The sequence below is a fragment of the Heptranchias perlo genome, chromosome 29 (assembly GCF_035084215.1).
Source record: "Heptranchias perlo isolate sHepPer1 chromosome 29, sHepPer1.hap1, whole genome shotgun sequence".
NCBI lineage: Eukaryota > Metazoa > Chordata > Chondrichthyes > Hexanchiformes > Hexanchidae > Heptranchias > Heptranchias perlo.
Window position 1 is genome coordinate 38,523,060 of NC_090353.1, and position 15,570 is coordinate 38,538,629.

At 45.6% G+C, this 15,570-nt stretch overlaps 1 protein-coding gene across 1 annotated transcript in view; it reads right to left on the bottom strand.

The window, feature by feature from the left end:
* Nucleotides 1–15,570, bottom strand: part of LOC137299708 (interleukin-12 receptor subunit beta-1-like) — a 120,555-nt gene that overhangs the window by 25,167 nt on the left and 79,818 nt on the right. Inside the window, exons 3-4 of the mRNA XM_067968647.1 lie at nucleotides 6,077–6,136; nucleotides 3,563–3,680 (exon numbers count right to left, since the gene is read on the bottom strand). Coding sequence (XP_067824748.1) covers nucleotides 3,563–3,680; nucleotides 6,077–6,136 — 178 coding nt within the window. The remainder of the gene's footprint in view (nucleotides 1–3,562; nucleotides 3,681–6,076; nucleotides 6,137–15,570) is intronic.

Genomic DNA, 15,570 nt, shown 5'->3' on the forward strand with positions numbered 1-15,570 from the left:
TTTGGTTCTTTTGCCAATCACCTTAAATCTGTGTCCTCTGGTTCTTGACCCTTCCGCCAATGGGAACAGTTTCTCTCCATCTACTCTGTCTGGACCCTTCATGATTTTGAAAACCTCTATCAAATCTCTCAACCTTCTCTGGTCTAAGAAGAACAATCCCAGCTTCTCCAGTCTATCCACATAACTGAAGTCCCTCGTCCCTGGAATCATTCTAGTAAATCTTTTCTGCACCCTCTCTAAGACCTTCACATTCTTCCTAAAGTGCATCCTTCCTAATCTGTCCAATAATTTGCCCACCACTGAGGTTAGGCTGACTGTCCTGTAATTACTCGGTCTATTTCTTTCTCCCTTTGTGAACAATGGTACAAAGTTAGCAGTCCTCCATCTTCCGGCAGCACCCTTGTAGCCGGAGACGATTGGAACATGACGGTCAAAGCCTCTGCTATTTCCTCCCTTGCTTTTCTTAACAGCTTGGGGTATTTTTCATACATTGGGCGCGGGGTAATAGCTCCCGCCCAAAAACAGGCCCTATCCAATTTTTCACCCACTATGTTTATCCCATCTAATATTTCACACTCCTCCTCCTTAACTACAATCTCTGCATCGTCCCTCTCCTTTGTGAAGACAGATGCAGAGTATTCATTAAGAACCAGACCCACATCTTCCACCTCCACACACAGGTTTCCTTTTTGGTCTCTAATAGGCCCTACTCTTTCTTTAGTTATCCTCTTGCTCTTTATGTATTTATAAAACATCTTTGGGTTTTCCTTGATTTCACTTGCCAATATTTTTTCATGCCCTCTCTTTGCTTTCCTAATTTCCTTTTTAATTTCACCCCTGCACTTTCTATACTCCTCTAGGCTTTCTGTAATATTGAGCTCTTGGTATCTGACGTAAGCTTCCCTTTTTCACTTTATCTTACCCTGTTTGCTTCTTGACATCCAGGGAGCTCTAGATTTGGCAGTTCCACCCTTTTTCTTTGTGGGAACATGTTTACTCTGAACCCTCACAATCTCCCCCTTGAACTCCTCCCACTTCAAGTAGCTGTTTCCAGTCCACTTTTGCTAAATCACTTCTCAGCTTAGTAAAATTGACCTTTCCCCATTCGAGAACTTTTACTCCGTTCTATCTTTGTCCTTTTCCATAACTATGCTAAAACTAACTGAATTATGATCACTACCACCAAAATGCTCTCCCACTGATACTCCTTCCACCTGCCCAGCCTCATTCCCTAAAACTAAATCCAGAACTGCCCCCCCTCTTGTTGGACTTGCTACGTACTGGCTAAAATGTTCTCCTGAACGCAATTTAAGAATTCTGCACCCTCTGTACCTTTTACACTGATTGTATCCCAGTTAATATTCGGGTAGTTGAAATCCCCGACTATTACTGCCCTATTATTTTTGCACTTCTCAGAAATTTGCCTACATATTTGCTCTTCTATCTCCCTCTGACTGTTTGGGGGTCTATAGTACACTCCCAGCAGTGTGACTGCCCCTTTTTTGTTCTTTAGCTTAACCCATATGGCCTCATTTGATGATCTTTCTAACATATCATCCCTCCTCACAGCTGTAATTGCTTCTTTAACCAATATTGCCCCCCCCCTCCTTTTTTATCCTCCTCTCTATCTCGTCTGAAAACCCTGTAACCAGGAACATTGAGCTGCCATTCCTGCCCCTCTTTAAGCCATGTTTGAGTAATAGCTCTGATATCGTACTACCACGTGTCTATCTGTGCCCTCAGCTCATCTGCCTTATTCACTAGACTCCTTGTATTTGAGTAAATACCTTTAAACACTGCCAAACTCCTCTGTTGTCTAGTTTCTAGCCTTTGTTTCCTCTGCTTTCCAAACTCGCTTACTAATTTTCTGCCTTCCATTTCCAGCTCTGTTTCTCTCCCTTCTGAATCTATGCTCAGGTTCCCATCCCCCTGCCGAGCGAGTTTAAACCCTCCCCAACAGCATTAGCAAACCTCCCCACGACGATATTGGTCCCGGTCCTGTTGAGGTGCAACCCGTCCGGCCTGTACAGGTCCCACCTCCCCCAGAACCGGTCTCAATGCCCCAGGAATCTAAAGTCCTCCCTCCTGCACCATCTCTCCAGCCATCTGCCCTGTCCTCCTTTTTCTGTGCTCACTAGCGCGAACCCGACCCTTTCTCACTCTGTGTCCCCTGGGTTCCTACACTTGCAGTTTCTCCACCTGTTCTACTGCTTCTCCTCAGTGAAACCTGAGGACCAGGATTGCAAGAGGTGATTGGCCTGCTACTGCTCTGTGAGAGGCTTATGGGGCTAAGGAGCCTCCTGTCAGGCTGCTCCTGGGTCCATCTCTGGAGCTGGTCCCTGGGATGCCTGGTGCCCCCTCCCACATTCCACCGGCCTGGGGCTCTGGGGGAAGGAGTGTCGGAAACTTGGCATCTGCTGCTGTCCTGAGAGATGAGCCAGGAAGGTTCCAGCCCATCACCATAATCAGACCCCAGTGAAGCTGCCCCTGCTTTCTGCAACAGCCAATCCTTCCCTGATGTTGCTGCAAACTCAAGAGTCACACCTGTCAGTTACCGCACAACCTCACAGCCTGCACGTAGCTACGATGCCCCCAAACAACCTCGGAGCACAACCTCACAGCCTGCACGTAGCTACGATGCCCCTCTCCATGCCCTTGCCGCCATACTTGTTGCAGAGATGGTGTAAGGGACGAGGTATGGACTGAATGGACATGCAGTGTGGTGCTGGGAGTCAGTCAGTGAGCCCAGTCTGAGTCTGATTTACTCTCCGTGCCCTCAGCAGCTGCTGGAATCTTCAGCTGGGATTTTGTCTTTTTAAAGGCTGCACTCCAGCAGAGTACACCCATTTTACACAGGATTTACACCAATCCCTATTCCGTCGGGTATGCAAATGAGCTGATCCAGGAAACCCATGTGTAAAACCTGTCCATTGGAGGCAGTTCAGAGAAGGTTCACTCGGTTGATTCCGGGTATGGGAGGGTTGTCTTACGAGGAAAGATTGAACAGGTTGGGTCTATACTCATTGGAGTTTAGAAGAATGAGAGGAGATCTTATTGAAACATACAAGATTCTGAGGGGACTCGATAGGGTAGATGCTGAGAGGATGTTACCCCTCATGGGGGAATCTAAAACTAGGGGGCAGAGTCTCAGAATAAGGGGTCGCCCGTTTAAGACGGAAATGAGGAGGAATTTCTTCTCCCAGAGGGTCGTGAATCTTTGGAATTCTTTACCCCAAAAAGCTGTGGAGGCTGAGTCATTGAATACATTCAAGGCTGAGTTATACAAATTTTTGATCAGCAAGGGAGTCAAAGGATATGGGGAAAGGGCGGGAAAGTGGAGTTGAGGTAAAAATCAGATCAGCCATGATCTCATTAAATGGTGGAGCAGGCTCGAGGGGCCGAATGGCCTACTCCTACTCCTATCTCTCATGGTCTCTTATGGTCTTAACTCACAGTGTGGAAATTCATCCCTTTGTACTTTGTGACTGAGCTCCGGGTCCCTGAGACTGACCCTCAGACCTGAGTTCACCCCCTCTGTATGGCTCATCCACGAAACACTGACCAGTAGCAGAGCTTGTACTCAGCCATATCCTTCCCCGCAATCCACATGCACCGTAGAGGCTCAGCGTCTCCGCTCCGTTGTCTGTAACATGTCAACGCAGACGGTCCCTCCGAGGCCCCTGGGGCAGTAACACAGGGCGTGTTAGGAGTGAGATCAGCATCAGGAGAGAACGACAGCACTTAGCACAAAGAGAGTAAATACAGTGTACACTTCACGCCTTCACTTCATTTATATCCCTGAATATATCCAGCATTTTATATACTTGTTCAGTTTACACACTGCTGAAACCTATATATCAGTACAGCTTTACATACCGATGCAGCTTATATATTGGTGCTGCTTATTTAGTGGCAGCACTCTCACCTCTCAGTCAGAAGATCATGGGTTTCGAGCCTCATTCCAGAGACTTGAGCCCATAATTTACGCTGACACTCCAGTGCAGTACTGAGGGAGTGCTGCACTGTCGGAGGGGCAGTACTGAGGGAGCGCCGCACTGTCGGAGGGTCAGTACTGAGGGAGCGCTGCACTGTCGGTGGGTCGGTACTGAGGGAGTGCTGCACTGTCAGAGGGGCAGTACTGAGGGAGTGCTGCACTGTCGGAGGGTCAGTACTGAGGGAGCGCTGCACTGTTGGAGGGGCAGTACTGAGGGAGCGCTGCACTGTCGGAGGGTCGGTACTGAGGGAGCGCTGCACTGTCGGAGGGTCGGTACTGAGGGAGTGCTGCACCGTCGGAGGGTCAGTACTGAGGGAGCGCCGCACTGTCAGATGAGATTTTAAACCATGGCCCCGTCTGCCCTCTCAGGTGGATGTAAAAGATCCCATGGTGCTATTTTGAAGACGAGCAGGTGAGTTCTCCTTGGTGACCTGGTCAATATTTATCCCTCAGCCAACATCACACAAACAGATGATCTGGTCATTATTAAGATTAATAAAGAGAGTGATTGGGATTCAATCCTCTTGGGCATCTTGCAGGAACAGCAAGGGCACATCTGGGCGTTCGCAGCTGATCAACTCTCTGAGCGACTAGAAATCCATGGCCCATGAGGGGAAAACTCAAGGGGTGGGAGAGGTGAAAGAGCAAAGCAATTCATGCAGTGGTGTGGGGAATGGCGGTGAGGGCAGACTCTGTGAGCTCACAACCTGTCACACCTGCTACAAAGCACTCAACTTCAAATAACTGAAACTAAATAAGAACATAAGAAATAGGAGCAGGAGTAGGCCATACGGCCCCTCGAGCCTGCTCCACCATTCAACAAGATTATGGCTGATCTTCAACCTCAACTCCACTTTCCCGCCTGATCCCCATATCCCTCGATTCCCCTAGAGTCCAAAAATCTATTGATCTCAGCCTTGAATATATTCAATGACTGAGCATCCACAGCCCTCTGGGGTAGAGAATTCCAAAGATTCACAACCCTCTGAGTGAAGAAATTCCTCCTCATCTCAATCTTGAATGGCCGACCCCTTATCCTGAGACCATGCCCCCTAGTTCTAGACTCTCCAGCCAGGGGAAACAACCTCTCAGTATCTACCCTGTCAACCCCCCTCAGAATCTTATATGTTTCAATGATAAATCCTGCAGGTGTCTCAAATAAAAGTTCATCAATGATGTGATCTTCAGTCACTCAGTAATACAAAACAGAAATAAAGAAAATAGGTCTTTGTTGGAATAGTCAGCACCTGAGCTCGACTTAAACATCCCCCAAACCTGCAGATTTCACATTCATTTCTCAGCAGTTGAGCTTCATTACTCATGATTTTCATTAACGTGTGATCACCACATGAACCACAAACCACACAGAGATCAGTGGAAAACCCAGCACTCAGTAAATAAAAGCACATAGCACGTATCCGTTATTCTAGAGCATGTGTGTGCCTCACTGTCAGCTCCTGTACAAGTACGATACACCCCAGGACTGTATATCACATCACATTGCCTCAACTCACAGGCACTCGATGTGGGTTCTCTGCTCCCTCATACTTTCCTATCTACTGAAGTCAGTAACTTCCACGTGTCACAGCCACAGACTTACCCTTGCGTCATGGATATTTTTTAGAGGCCATTTTGAGCCCATTACTGGCTCTTTCACTCCTGCTTGGCTTTGACACACACTCATACAACACTCACGTGAGGCCTTACTGTATTATCCTGACCAATGAACCTGGATAGCAATGGGAAAACATTGCATAGTGATAGTGAGTGCACACATTCTGCACTGTGCAAACAGTTCAGTACTCTGACTAGCAGGAGGCTCTCACACAGTTTAGATTTCACAGGGTAGTTGTCATGTCTGACGAAGGGGAGCACAGGAATCAGGGAGCTAATCACAATTTCATTTCTGGAGGTAAGGGGGAGAATTGTATTAATTTGCACTAATCCTGGGTTTTCACTAATCCTGGGTTTCCACTAATCCTGGGCTTGTCCCAATCCTGGCTTGTTCTTAGGATCAGCTCTTGTATGATTCCACTTCCCTCTGCCCCAGATTCCCCCCTCATCCCACTGTTTTCTTCCTACCTATGATCACGTTGCGCGATCTGTCCTCATCCTCTTGACAGTATTGGGTGCAGAGAGTACCTGTAGAATAAAGATCGGTACAAGTAACAGGGCAGCAACCTGAACGACCAGCAATCTCCTGCAACAAGAATATTATTGAATAGCTCACCGTCCGGCAGTGAGAACACTGAGGGATGGAGAGCTCAGAGCAACAAATAACAGAAAGATCAAATAAACCCCAAAAGCACACTACAATTCATTCCCGGGTATCTGTTATTCTATATAAAAAAACCTCTGAACCCTTCGATTAGATTCCAGCCTGTAACTCACTCCCGGGTAGCTGTTAATCATGGAATCATAGAAATTTATGGCACAGAAGGAGGCCATTCGGCCCATCGTGTCCGCACCAGCCGAAGAAGAGCCATCCAGTTTAATCCCACTTTCCAGCACTTGGTCCGTAGCCCTGTGGGTTTCGGCACTTCAGGTGCACATCCAGGTACTTTTTAAATGAGTTGAGGGTTTCTGCCTCTCCCACCCTCTCAGGCAGTGAGTTCCAGACCCCCACCACCCTCTGGGTGAAAAAAACTCCCCTCTAATCTTTCTACCAATTACTTTAAATCTATGCCCCCTGGTTATTGAGCTCTGCACTAAGGGAAAAAGGTCCTTCCTATTCATTCTATCTGGGCCCCTCATAATTTTATATACCTCAATCAAATCGCCTCTCAGCCTCCTTTGTTCCAAAGAAAATAACCCCAATCTATCCAATCTTTCCTCATAGCTAAAATTCTCTAGTCCTGGCAACATCCTTGTAAATCTCCTCTGTACCCTCTCTAGTGCAATCACATCCTTCCTGTGATATGGTGACCAGAACTGTACACAGTGCTCAAGCTGTGACCTAACTGGTGTTTTATACAGTTCCAGCATAACCTCCCTGCTCTTATAGTCTGAACCTCAGCTAATAAAGGAAAGTATCCCATTTGCCTTTTTAACCACCTTATCTACCTGTCCTGCTACCTTCAAGGATCTGTGGACATGCACTCCAAGGTCCCTCACTTCCTCTACACCTTTCAGTATCCTCCCATTTATTGTGTATTCCCTTGCCTTGTTTGCCCTCCCCAAATGCATTACCTCACACTTTTCCGGATTGAATTCCATTTGCCATTTTTCTGCCCACCTGTCCGGTTCACTGATAACTTCCTGCAGTCTACAGCTTTCCTCCTCACTATCAACCACACGGCCAATTTTTGTATCATCTGCAAACATCTTAATCATGCCCCCTACATTTAAGTCTAAATCGTTGATATATACCACAAAAAGCAAGGGACCGAGTACTGAGCCCTGCAGAACCCCACTGGAATCAGCTTTCCAGTCACAAAAACACCTGTCGACCATTACCCCATTGCTTCCTGCCACTGAGCCAATTTTGGATCCAACTTGTCACTCTCCCTTTCTAAATGATGATTAATACTGTCCCTCAGAATTTTCTCCAATAATTTGCCCACCACCGAGATTACTCGGTCTATCCCTTTCTCTCTTTTTGAACAACAGTACAATGTTAGCAGTCCTCCAATCCTCCGGCAGCACTCCTGTAGCCAGAGAGGATTGACAAATGATGGTCAGAGCCTCCGCTATTTCCTCCCTTGCTTCTGTTAATAACTCTAATACATTTTATCCAGGCCTGGCGATTTATCTACTTTCAAAGATGCTAAATCCCTTACAATTTCCTCTCTCACTATGTTTATCCCATCCAATATTTCACACTCCTCCTCCTTAACTACAATCTCTGCATCGTCCTCCTCTTTTGTGAAGACAGACACAAAGTATTCATTAAGGACCATACCCAATCTTCAGCCTCCCCACATAGGTTACCTTTTTGGTCTGTAATAGGCCCTACTCTTTCCTTCGTTATCCTCTTGCTCTTTATGTATTTATAAAACATCTTTGGGTTTTCCTTGATTTTACTTGCCAATATCTTTTCATGTCCTCTCTTTACTTTCCTAATTTCCCATTATTCTTTATATAAATCCCCTGAACTCCTCGATCAGATTCCAGCATGAAACTCACTCCCCAGTATCTGTTATTCTATATATAAACTCCCCGAACCCCTCAATTCGATTCCAGCCTGTTACTCACTCTCTGGTAGCTGTTATTCTATATGTAAACCACCCGAACAGTTATGAGAACTGTTCTTCATAAATAGAAGCTGTTAAATCAATATTATATTCTCGGGTGCAGCTGTTGCCATCGCTAATGTTCAGTCCTTGGGCCTGTCAGTTCTCCACAGTGACAGCACTGAATCTATTTCAGGGAACACAACTTTAATTCATCAATAAATTGCAGATCCCTTGTCCATGAGGACTTTCTCACTCAGAACGCGAGCAGTTGATCTCTCAGTGAGAGGTTACATGAAAATTAAGAGAAATATAAAAATATAGAAATGAAGCAAAAAAAGGCAATGAGGAGATTTGTGATCATGGGAATAGAAGTAAGACGAGGTTTCATAAGCCCATCAGTTAAAGGATGGTCAATGGTTGGAGCATCTTGTACTTAAGAGTAAAATAATAAAGTATTTACTAAGTATTAGCTAAGCCTCAGTTTTTTATGGAGAACAGTGAAAGTGGACTGTCAGATTATCTGATTTATTGTGCTCTCCCTTCTTGAACAGGGTGTTGCATCCGTCACTTTCATAGGAACATAGGAATATAGGAACAGGAGTAGGCCATTCAGCCCCTCGTGCCTGCTCCGCCATTTGATAAGATCATGGCTGATCTGTGATCTAACTCCATATACCTGCCTTTGGCCCATATCCCTTAATACCTTTGGTTGCCAAAAAGCTATCTATCTCAGATTTAAATTTAGCAATTGCCGTTTGTGGAAGAGAGTTCCAAACTTCGACCACCCTTTGTGTGTCGAAATGTTTTCTAATCTCACTCCTGAAAGGTCTGGCTCTAATTTTTAGACTTAGAATCCCCAACCAGCGGAAATAGTTTCTCTCTATCCACCCTATCCGTTCCACTTAATATCTTATAAACTTCGATCAGATCACCCCTTAACCTTCGAAACTCTAGAGAATACAACCCCAATTTGTGTAATCTCTCCTCGTAACTTAACCCTTGTAGTCCAGGTATCATTCTAGTAAACCCACGCTGCACTCCCTCCAAGGCCAATATGTCCTTCCGAAGGTGCGGTGCCCAGAACTGCTCACAGTACTCCAGGTGCGGTCTAACCAGGGTTTTGTATAGCTGCAGCATAACTTCTGCCCCCTTGTACTCCAGTCCTCCAGATATAAAGGCCAGCATTCCATTAGCCTTATTGATTATTTTCTGCACCTGTTCATGACACTTCAATGATCTATGTACCTGAACCCCTAAGTCCCTTTGGACATCCACTGTTTTTAACTTTTTACCATTTAGAAAGTACCCTGTTCTATCCTTTTTTGATCCAAAGTGAACGACCTCACATTTGTCTACATTGAATTCCATTTGCCACAGTTTTGCCCATTCACCTAATCTATCAATATCCCTTTGTAATTTTATGTTTTCATCTACACTGCTTACAATGCCACCAATCTTTGTGTCATCGGCAAACTTAGATATGAGACTTTCTGTGCCTTCATCTAAGTCGTTAATAAATATTGTGAATAATTGAGGCCCCAAGACAGATCCCTGCGGGACTCCACTAGTCACATCCTGCCAATGTGAGTACCTATCCATTATCCCTACTCTCTGTCGCCTTTCACTCAGCCAACTTCCTAACCAAGTCCGTACTTTTCCCTCGATTCCATGGGCTTCTATCTTAGCTAACAGTCTCTTATATGGGACTTTATCAAATGCCTTCTGGAAGTCCATATAAATAACATCCATTGACATTCCCCTGTCCACTACTTTAGTCACCTCTTCAAAAAATTCAATCAGGTTTGTCAGGCACGACCTACCTTTCACAAATCCATGCTGGCTCTCTCTGATTAACTGAAAATTCTCGAGGTGTTCAGTCACCCCATTAATTATCGACTCCAGCATTTTCCCCACAACAGATGTTAGGCTAACTGGTCTATAATTCCCTGGTTTCCCTCTCTCTCCTTTCTTAAAAAGCGGAGTGACATGTGCAATTTTCCAATCTAGAGGGACAGTTCCTGAATCTAGAGAACTTTGAAAGATTATAGTTAGGGCATCTGCAATGTGCTCACCTACTTCCTTTAAAACTCTGGGATGGAAACCATCTGGTCCTGGGGATTTGTCACTCTTTAGTGCTATTATTTTCTTCATTACTGTTGTTTGACTTATGTTAATTTTATTGAGCCCCTGTCTCCGATTCAATATTAGTTTTCTTGGGATTTCTGGCATGCTATCCTCTTTTTCTACAGTAAATACTGACGCAAAGTAATCGTTCAACATGTCCGCCATTTCCCCATTGTCAATGTCAATATCCCACTTTCAGGTTTTAAGTCTTTGTATCTTTCCCATTCACCACGATCTGTGCCATTTTTGCCTTTTTGTATGCCCTTTCCTTATGTCTTATACTGTCCCTCACCTCTTTAGTTGTTTTTTTTGGCAAGTAGAGTTCTTGCCCCTTGGGTATAAACCGATTCTGTATCACGTTAAATGTTTCTTTGAACATTTCCCACTGATCATCAGTCGTTTTACCCATTAACAGATTTGCCCAGTTTACTGTGGACAGTCTCTGTCTCATCCCATTGAAGTCAGCCTTACCCAAGTCTAGAATCTTAGCAGCTGACTCACTTTTTTCCCTTTCGAACACTACATTGAACTCGATCATGTTATGAAAACTATCCCAGACACACTCAAGAAATTCACTACCTTTCTCACAGTTGCTAGTCTGCTTTTCCCAATCTATGTGAAGGTTAAAGTCCCCCATTAAGACCACTATGCCTTTGTTACATGCTTGTCCAATCTCTGCATTTATACAATCTCGCACTTCAGAGCTGCTGCCAGGGATCCTGTATACAACTCCCACTATAGTCTTAGACCCAGCAGAGCCTCTGCTCTCTCCTCCCCACAGCCCAGAGCCCAGCAGAGCCTCTGCTCTCTCCTCCCCACAGCCCAGAGCCCAGCAGAGCCTCTGCTCTCTCCTCCCCACAGCCCAGAGCCCAGCAGAGCCTCTGCTCTCTCCTCCCCACAGCCCAGAGCCCAGCAGAGCCTCTGCTCTCTCCTCCCCACAGCCCAGAGCCCAGCAGAGCCTCTGCTCTCTCCTCCCCACAGCCCAGAGCCCAGCAGAGCCTCTGCTCTCTCCTCCCCACAGCCCAGAGCCCAGCAGAGCCTCTGCTCTCTCCTCCCCACAGCCCAGAGCCCAGCAGAGCCTCTGCTCTCTCCTCCCCACAGCCCAGAGCCCAGCAGAGCCTCTGCTCTCTCCTCCCCACAGCCCAGAGCCCAGCAGAGCCTCTGCTCTCTCCTCCCCACAGCCCAGAGCCCAGCAGAGCCTCTGCTCTCTCCTCCCCACAGCCCAGAGCCCAGCAGAGCCTCTGCTCTCTCCTCCCCACAGCCCAGAGCCCAGCAACTTTTCCACCCCAAGGTCTGCTCATTTTTCTAGACCCAGTTCCTTGTCTCCAGTTAACAACAACAAATATTCCACCACCTGCTCCAATGCACTGCCATTCTCATCTCATTTGTAAAAACCAATGCAAAATATTAATTTAATATCTCCACCGTTCCGTCACCCTCCACAGTTTGACTCCCTCCCTCATCCTCGAGCAGCCTGACTCTCTCTTTTATTTCTTATACGTGTATAAAAACCCTTATTTTTTCCTTTGATATTGTCTGCTAGTCTTTTTCCATGTCCTCCTTTAAGCTTCTAATCTCTTTTTTCACCTCCTCAATCCACTTTCTATATTCCTCATGATTTCTGTAATATTGTTAGCCCAAACTTTATCATGTTTCCCTTTTTAATTTCAATCTATTTATCCATGGAACTCTATTTCTGATGGACTCTTTTCTTGTCGTATAGGAATATATTTATTTTGTACTTTATCCATCTCATATTTGAACAGTTCCCACAATGACCTGTTGCTAACTTTTCTGCCCAGTTAATTTTTCCCGGATCCCTCCTCATCCCTCTGTACTTTGCCTTTCTCCGGTCTGGCGCCCTGATCTTTAACTCTTTCTTGTCCTTTTCTAGTCTTACGTTGGTCCTGACTATGTTGTGGTTGCTATTTCCCAATTATTCTCCTACATTCGCATCAGCTCTTTGCCCCACTTCATTTCACAGCCCTAAATCGAGCAAGGAACCTTTCCCTCTTGGACTAGAAACAGACTGATCGAGGAAACAGCCAGAAAAACTGTTCCCCACTTTGACCACCTGCATGACCTTTAACTTGGGGAATAGTTCAATCACCCAATATCATTACATATCTCTCTGAACCTACAGATCCCACTCTCTATCTCACTTCCACTGTCTGGTGACCTGTCATGCACACAGAGTTGTACCATTTCCCTTCCTATTTCTTAATTCTATCCATGTGGATTCTGTCTTAACATAATTCTCCATGCTGTAATCCTGTGATTATGTTCCATATGATGACAATAAATAATTCCACTCCCCCTGAACGTGCAAGAATGCCATCACCTATGGATGTGTGCAGCACAAACATAAAAGAACAGACATCTTCATAGACATACAAACACACCAACAAACACACATACAAACACAAACATATACAAATACACATACAAGCACACTCACAAACTAACACACACGTACACACTCACATACAAACACACATACAAGCACACATACAAACACACTCATACACATGCATATACAGACACCTAATACAAACACACACATACAAATGCACACACATACAGGCACAGATAATACAAACACACACACACAAACACACAAACACATGGACACACGTAATATAAACACATGTAATACAAACACGTATACAAACACAGATACATACAAATACACACACATGCAGACACACGTAATACAAACACACACACACAAACATGTGCACATATAAACAGGAACACTTCTCACCACGATGGATGTCTCGGCACTCTACACCAGTATCCCCCACGATGACGGTCCCGGCAGATTGGAAAACTGCTAATGTAACACCGTTATTTAAAAAGGGTAGTAGGCAGAAGGCTGGAAATTATAGACCAGTTAGCCTAACATCTGTGGTGGGTAAAATTTTGGAGTCTATTATTAAGGAGACAGTAGCAGAACATTTGGATAAACATAATTTAATAGGACAAAGTCAGCATGGCTTTACGAAGGGGAAGTCATGTCTGACAAATTTGCTTGAGTTCTTTGAGGACATAACGTACAGGGTGGATAAAGGGGAACCAGTGGACGTACTGTATTTAGACTTCCAGAAGGCATTCGACAAGGTGCCACATAAAAGATTATTGCTCAAGATAAAGAATCACTGGATTGGGGTAATATTCTGGCATGGGTGGAGGATTGGTTATCTAACAGGAAGCAGAGAGTTGAGATAAATGGTTCATTCTCGGACTGGCAACCAGTAGCCAGTGGTGTTCCGCAGGGGTCGGTGCTGGGTCCCCAACTCTTTACAATCTATATTAACGATTTGGAGGAGGGGATCGAGTGTAACATATCAAAGTTTGCAGATGATACAAAGATGGGAGGGAAAGCAGAGAGTGAGGAGGACATAAAAAACCTACAAGGGGATATAGACAGGCTGGGTGAGTGGGCGGAGATTTGGCAGATGCAATACAATGTTAGAAAATGTGAGGTTATGCACTTTGGCAGGAAAAATCGGAGAGCAAGTTATTATCTCAATGGCGAGAAACTGGAAAGTACTGCAGTACAAAGGGATCTGGGGGTCCTAGTGCAAGAAAATCAAAAGGTTAGTTTGCAGGTGCAGCAGGTGATCAAGAAGGCCAACGGAATGTTGGCTTTTATTGCTAGGGGGATAGAATATAAAAACAGGGAGGTATTGCTGCAGTTATATAAGGTATTGGTGAGACCGCACCTGGAATACTGCATACAGTTTTGGTGTCCATACTTAAGAAAATACATACTTGCTCTCGAGGCAGTACAAAGAAGGTTCACTCGGTTAATCCCGGGGATGAGGGGGCGGACATATGAGGAGAGGTTGAGTAGATTGGGACTCTACTCATTGGAGTTCAGAAGAATGAGAGGCGATCTTATTGAAACATATAAGATTGTGAAGGGGCTTGATCGGGTGGATGCGGTAAGGATGTTCCCAAGGATGGGTGAAACTAGAACTAGGGGGCATAATCTTAGAATAAGGGGGCTGCTCTTTGAAAACTGAGATGAGGAGAAACTTCTTAACTCAGAGGGTAGTAGGTCTGTGGAATTTGCTGCCCCAGGAAGCTGTGGAAGCTACATCATTAAATAAATTTAAAACAGAAATAGACAGTTTCCTAGAAGTAAAGGGAATTAGGGGTTACGGGGAGCGGGCAGGAAATTGGACATGATTTTAGATTTGAGGTTAGGACCAGATCAGCCATGATCTTATTGAATGGCGGAGCAGGCTCGAGGGGCCGATTGGCCTACTCCTGCTCCTAGTTCTTATGTTCTTATGTAATACTCAACACCAACAACAGCCAATCTCCAGACGCCATCCTACAATTCATCCGCTTCATCCTGGATCACAATGTCTTCACCTTCGATAACCAGTTCTTTACCCAAACACACGGAACAGCCATGGGGACCAAATTCGCACCCCAATACGCCAACATTTTCATGCACAAGTTCGAGCAGGACTTCTTCACTGCACAGGACCTCCAACCAACACTATACACCAGATACATCGACGACATTTTCTTTCTATGGACCTACGGCGAGGAATCACTAAAGAGACTACACGATAACATCAACAAGTTCCATCCCACCATCAAGCTCACCATGGACTACTCCTCAGAATCAGTTTCTTTCTTGGACACACGAATCTCCATCAAAGACGGGCACCTCAGCACCTCACTCTACCGCAAGCCCACGGACAACCTCACGATGCTCCACTTTTCCAGCTTCCACCCTAACCACGTCAAAGAGGCCATCCCCTATGGACAGGCCCTGAGAATACACAGGGTCTGCTCAGACGAGGAGGAACGCGATGGACACCTACAGACGCTGAAAGACGCCCTAGTAAGAACGGGATATGACGCTCGACTCATCGATCGACAGTTCCGACGGGCCACAGCGAAAAATCGCATAGACCTCCTCAGGAGACTAACACGGGACGCAACCAACAGAGTACCCTTTGTCGTCCAGTACTTCCCCGGAGCGGAGAAACTACGCCATGTTCTCCGCAGCCTTCAACATGTCATCAATGACGACGAACACCTCGCTATGGCCATCCCCACACCTCCACTACTCGCCTTTAAACAGCCACCCAACCTCAAACAGACCATCGTTCGCAGCAAATTACCTAGCTTTCAAGAGAACAACGTCCACGACACCACACAACCCTGTCACGGTAACTTCTGCAAGACATGCCAGATCATCGACACAGATACCACCATCACACGAGAGGACACCACCCACCAGGTGCATGGTTC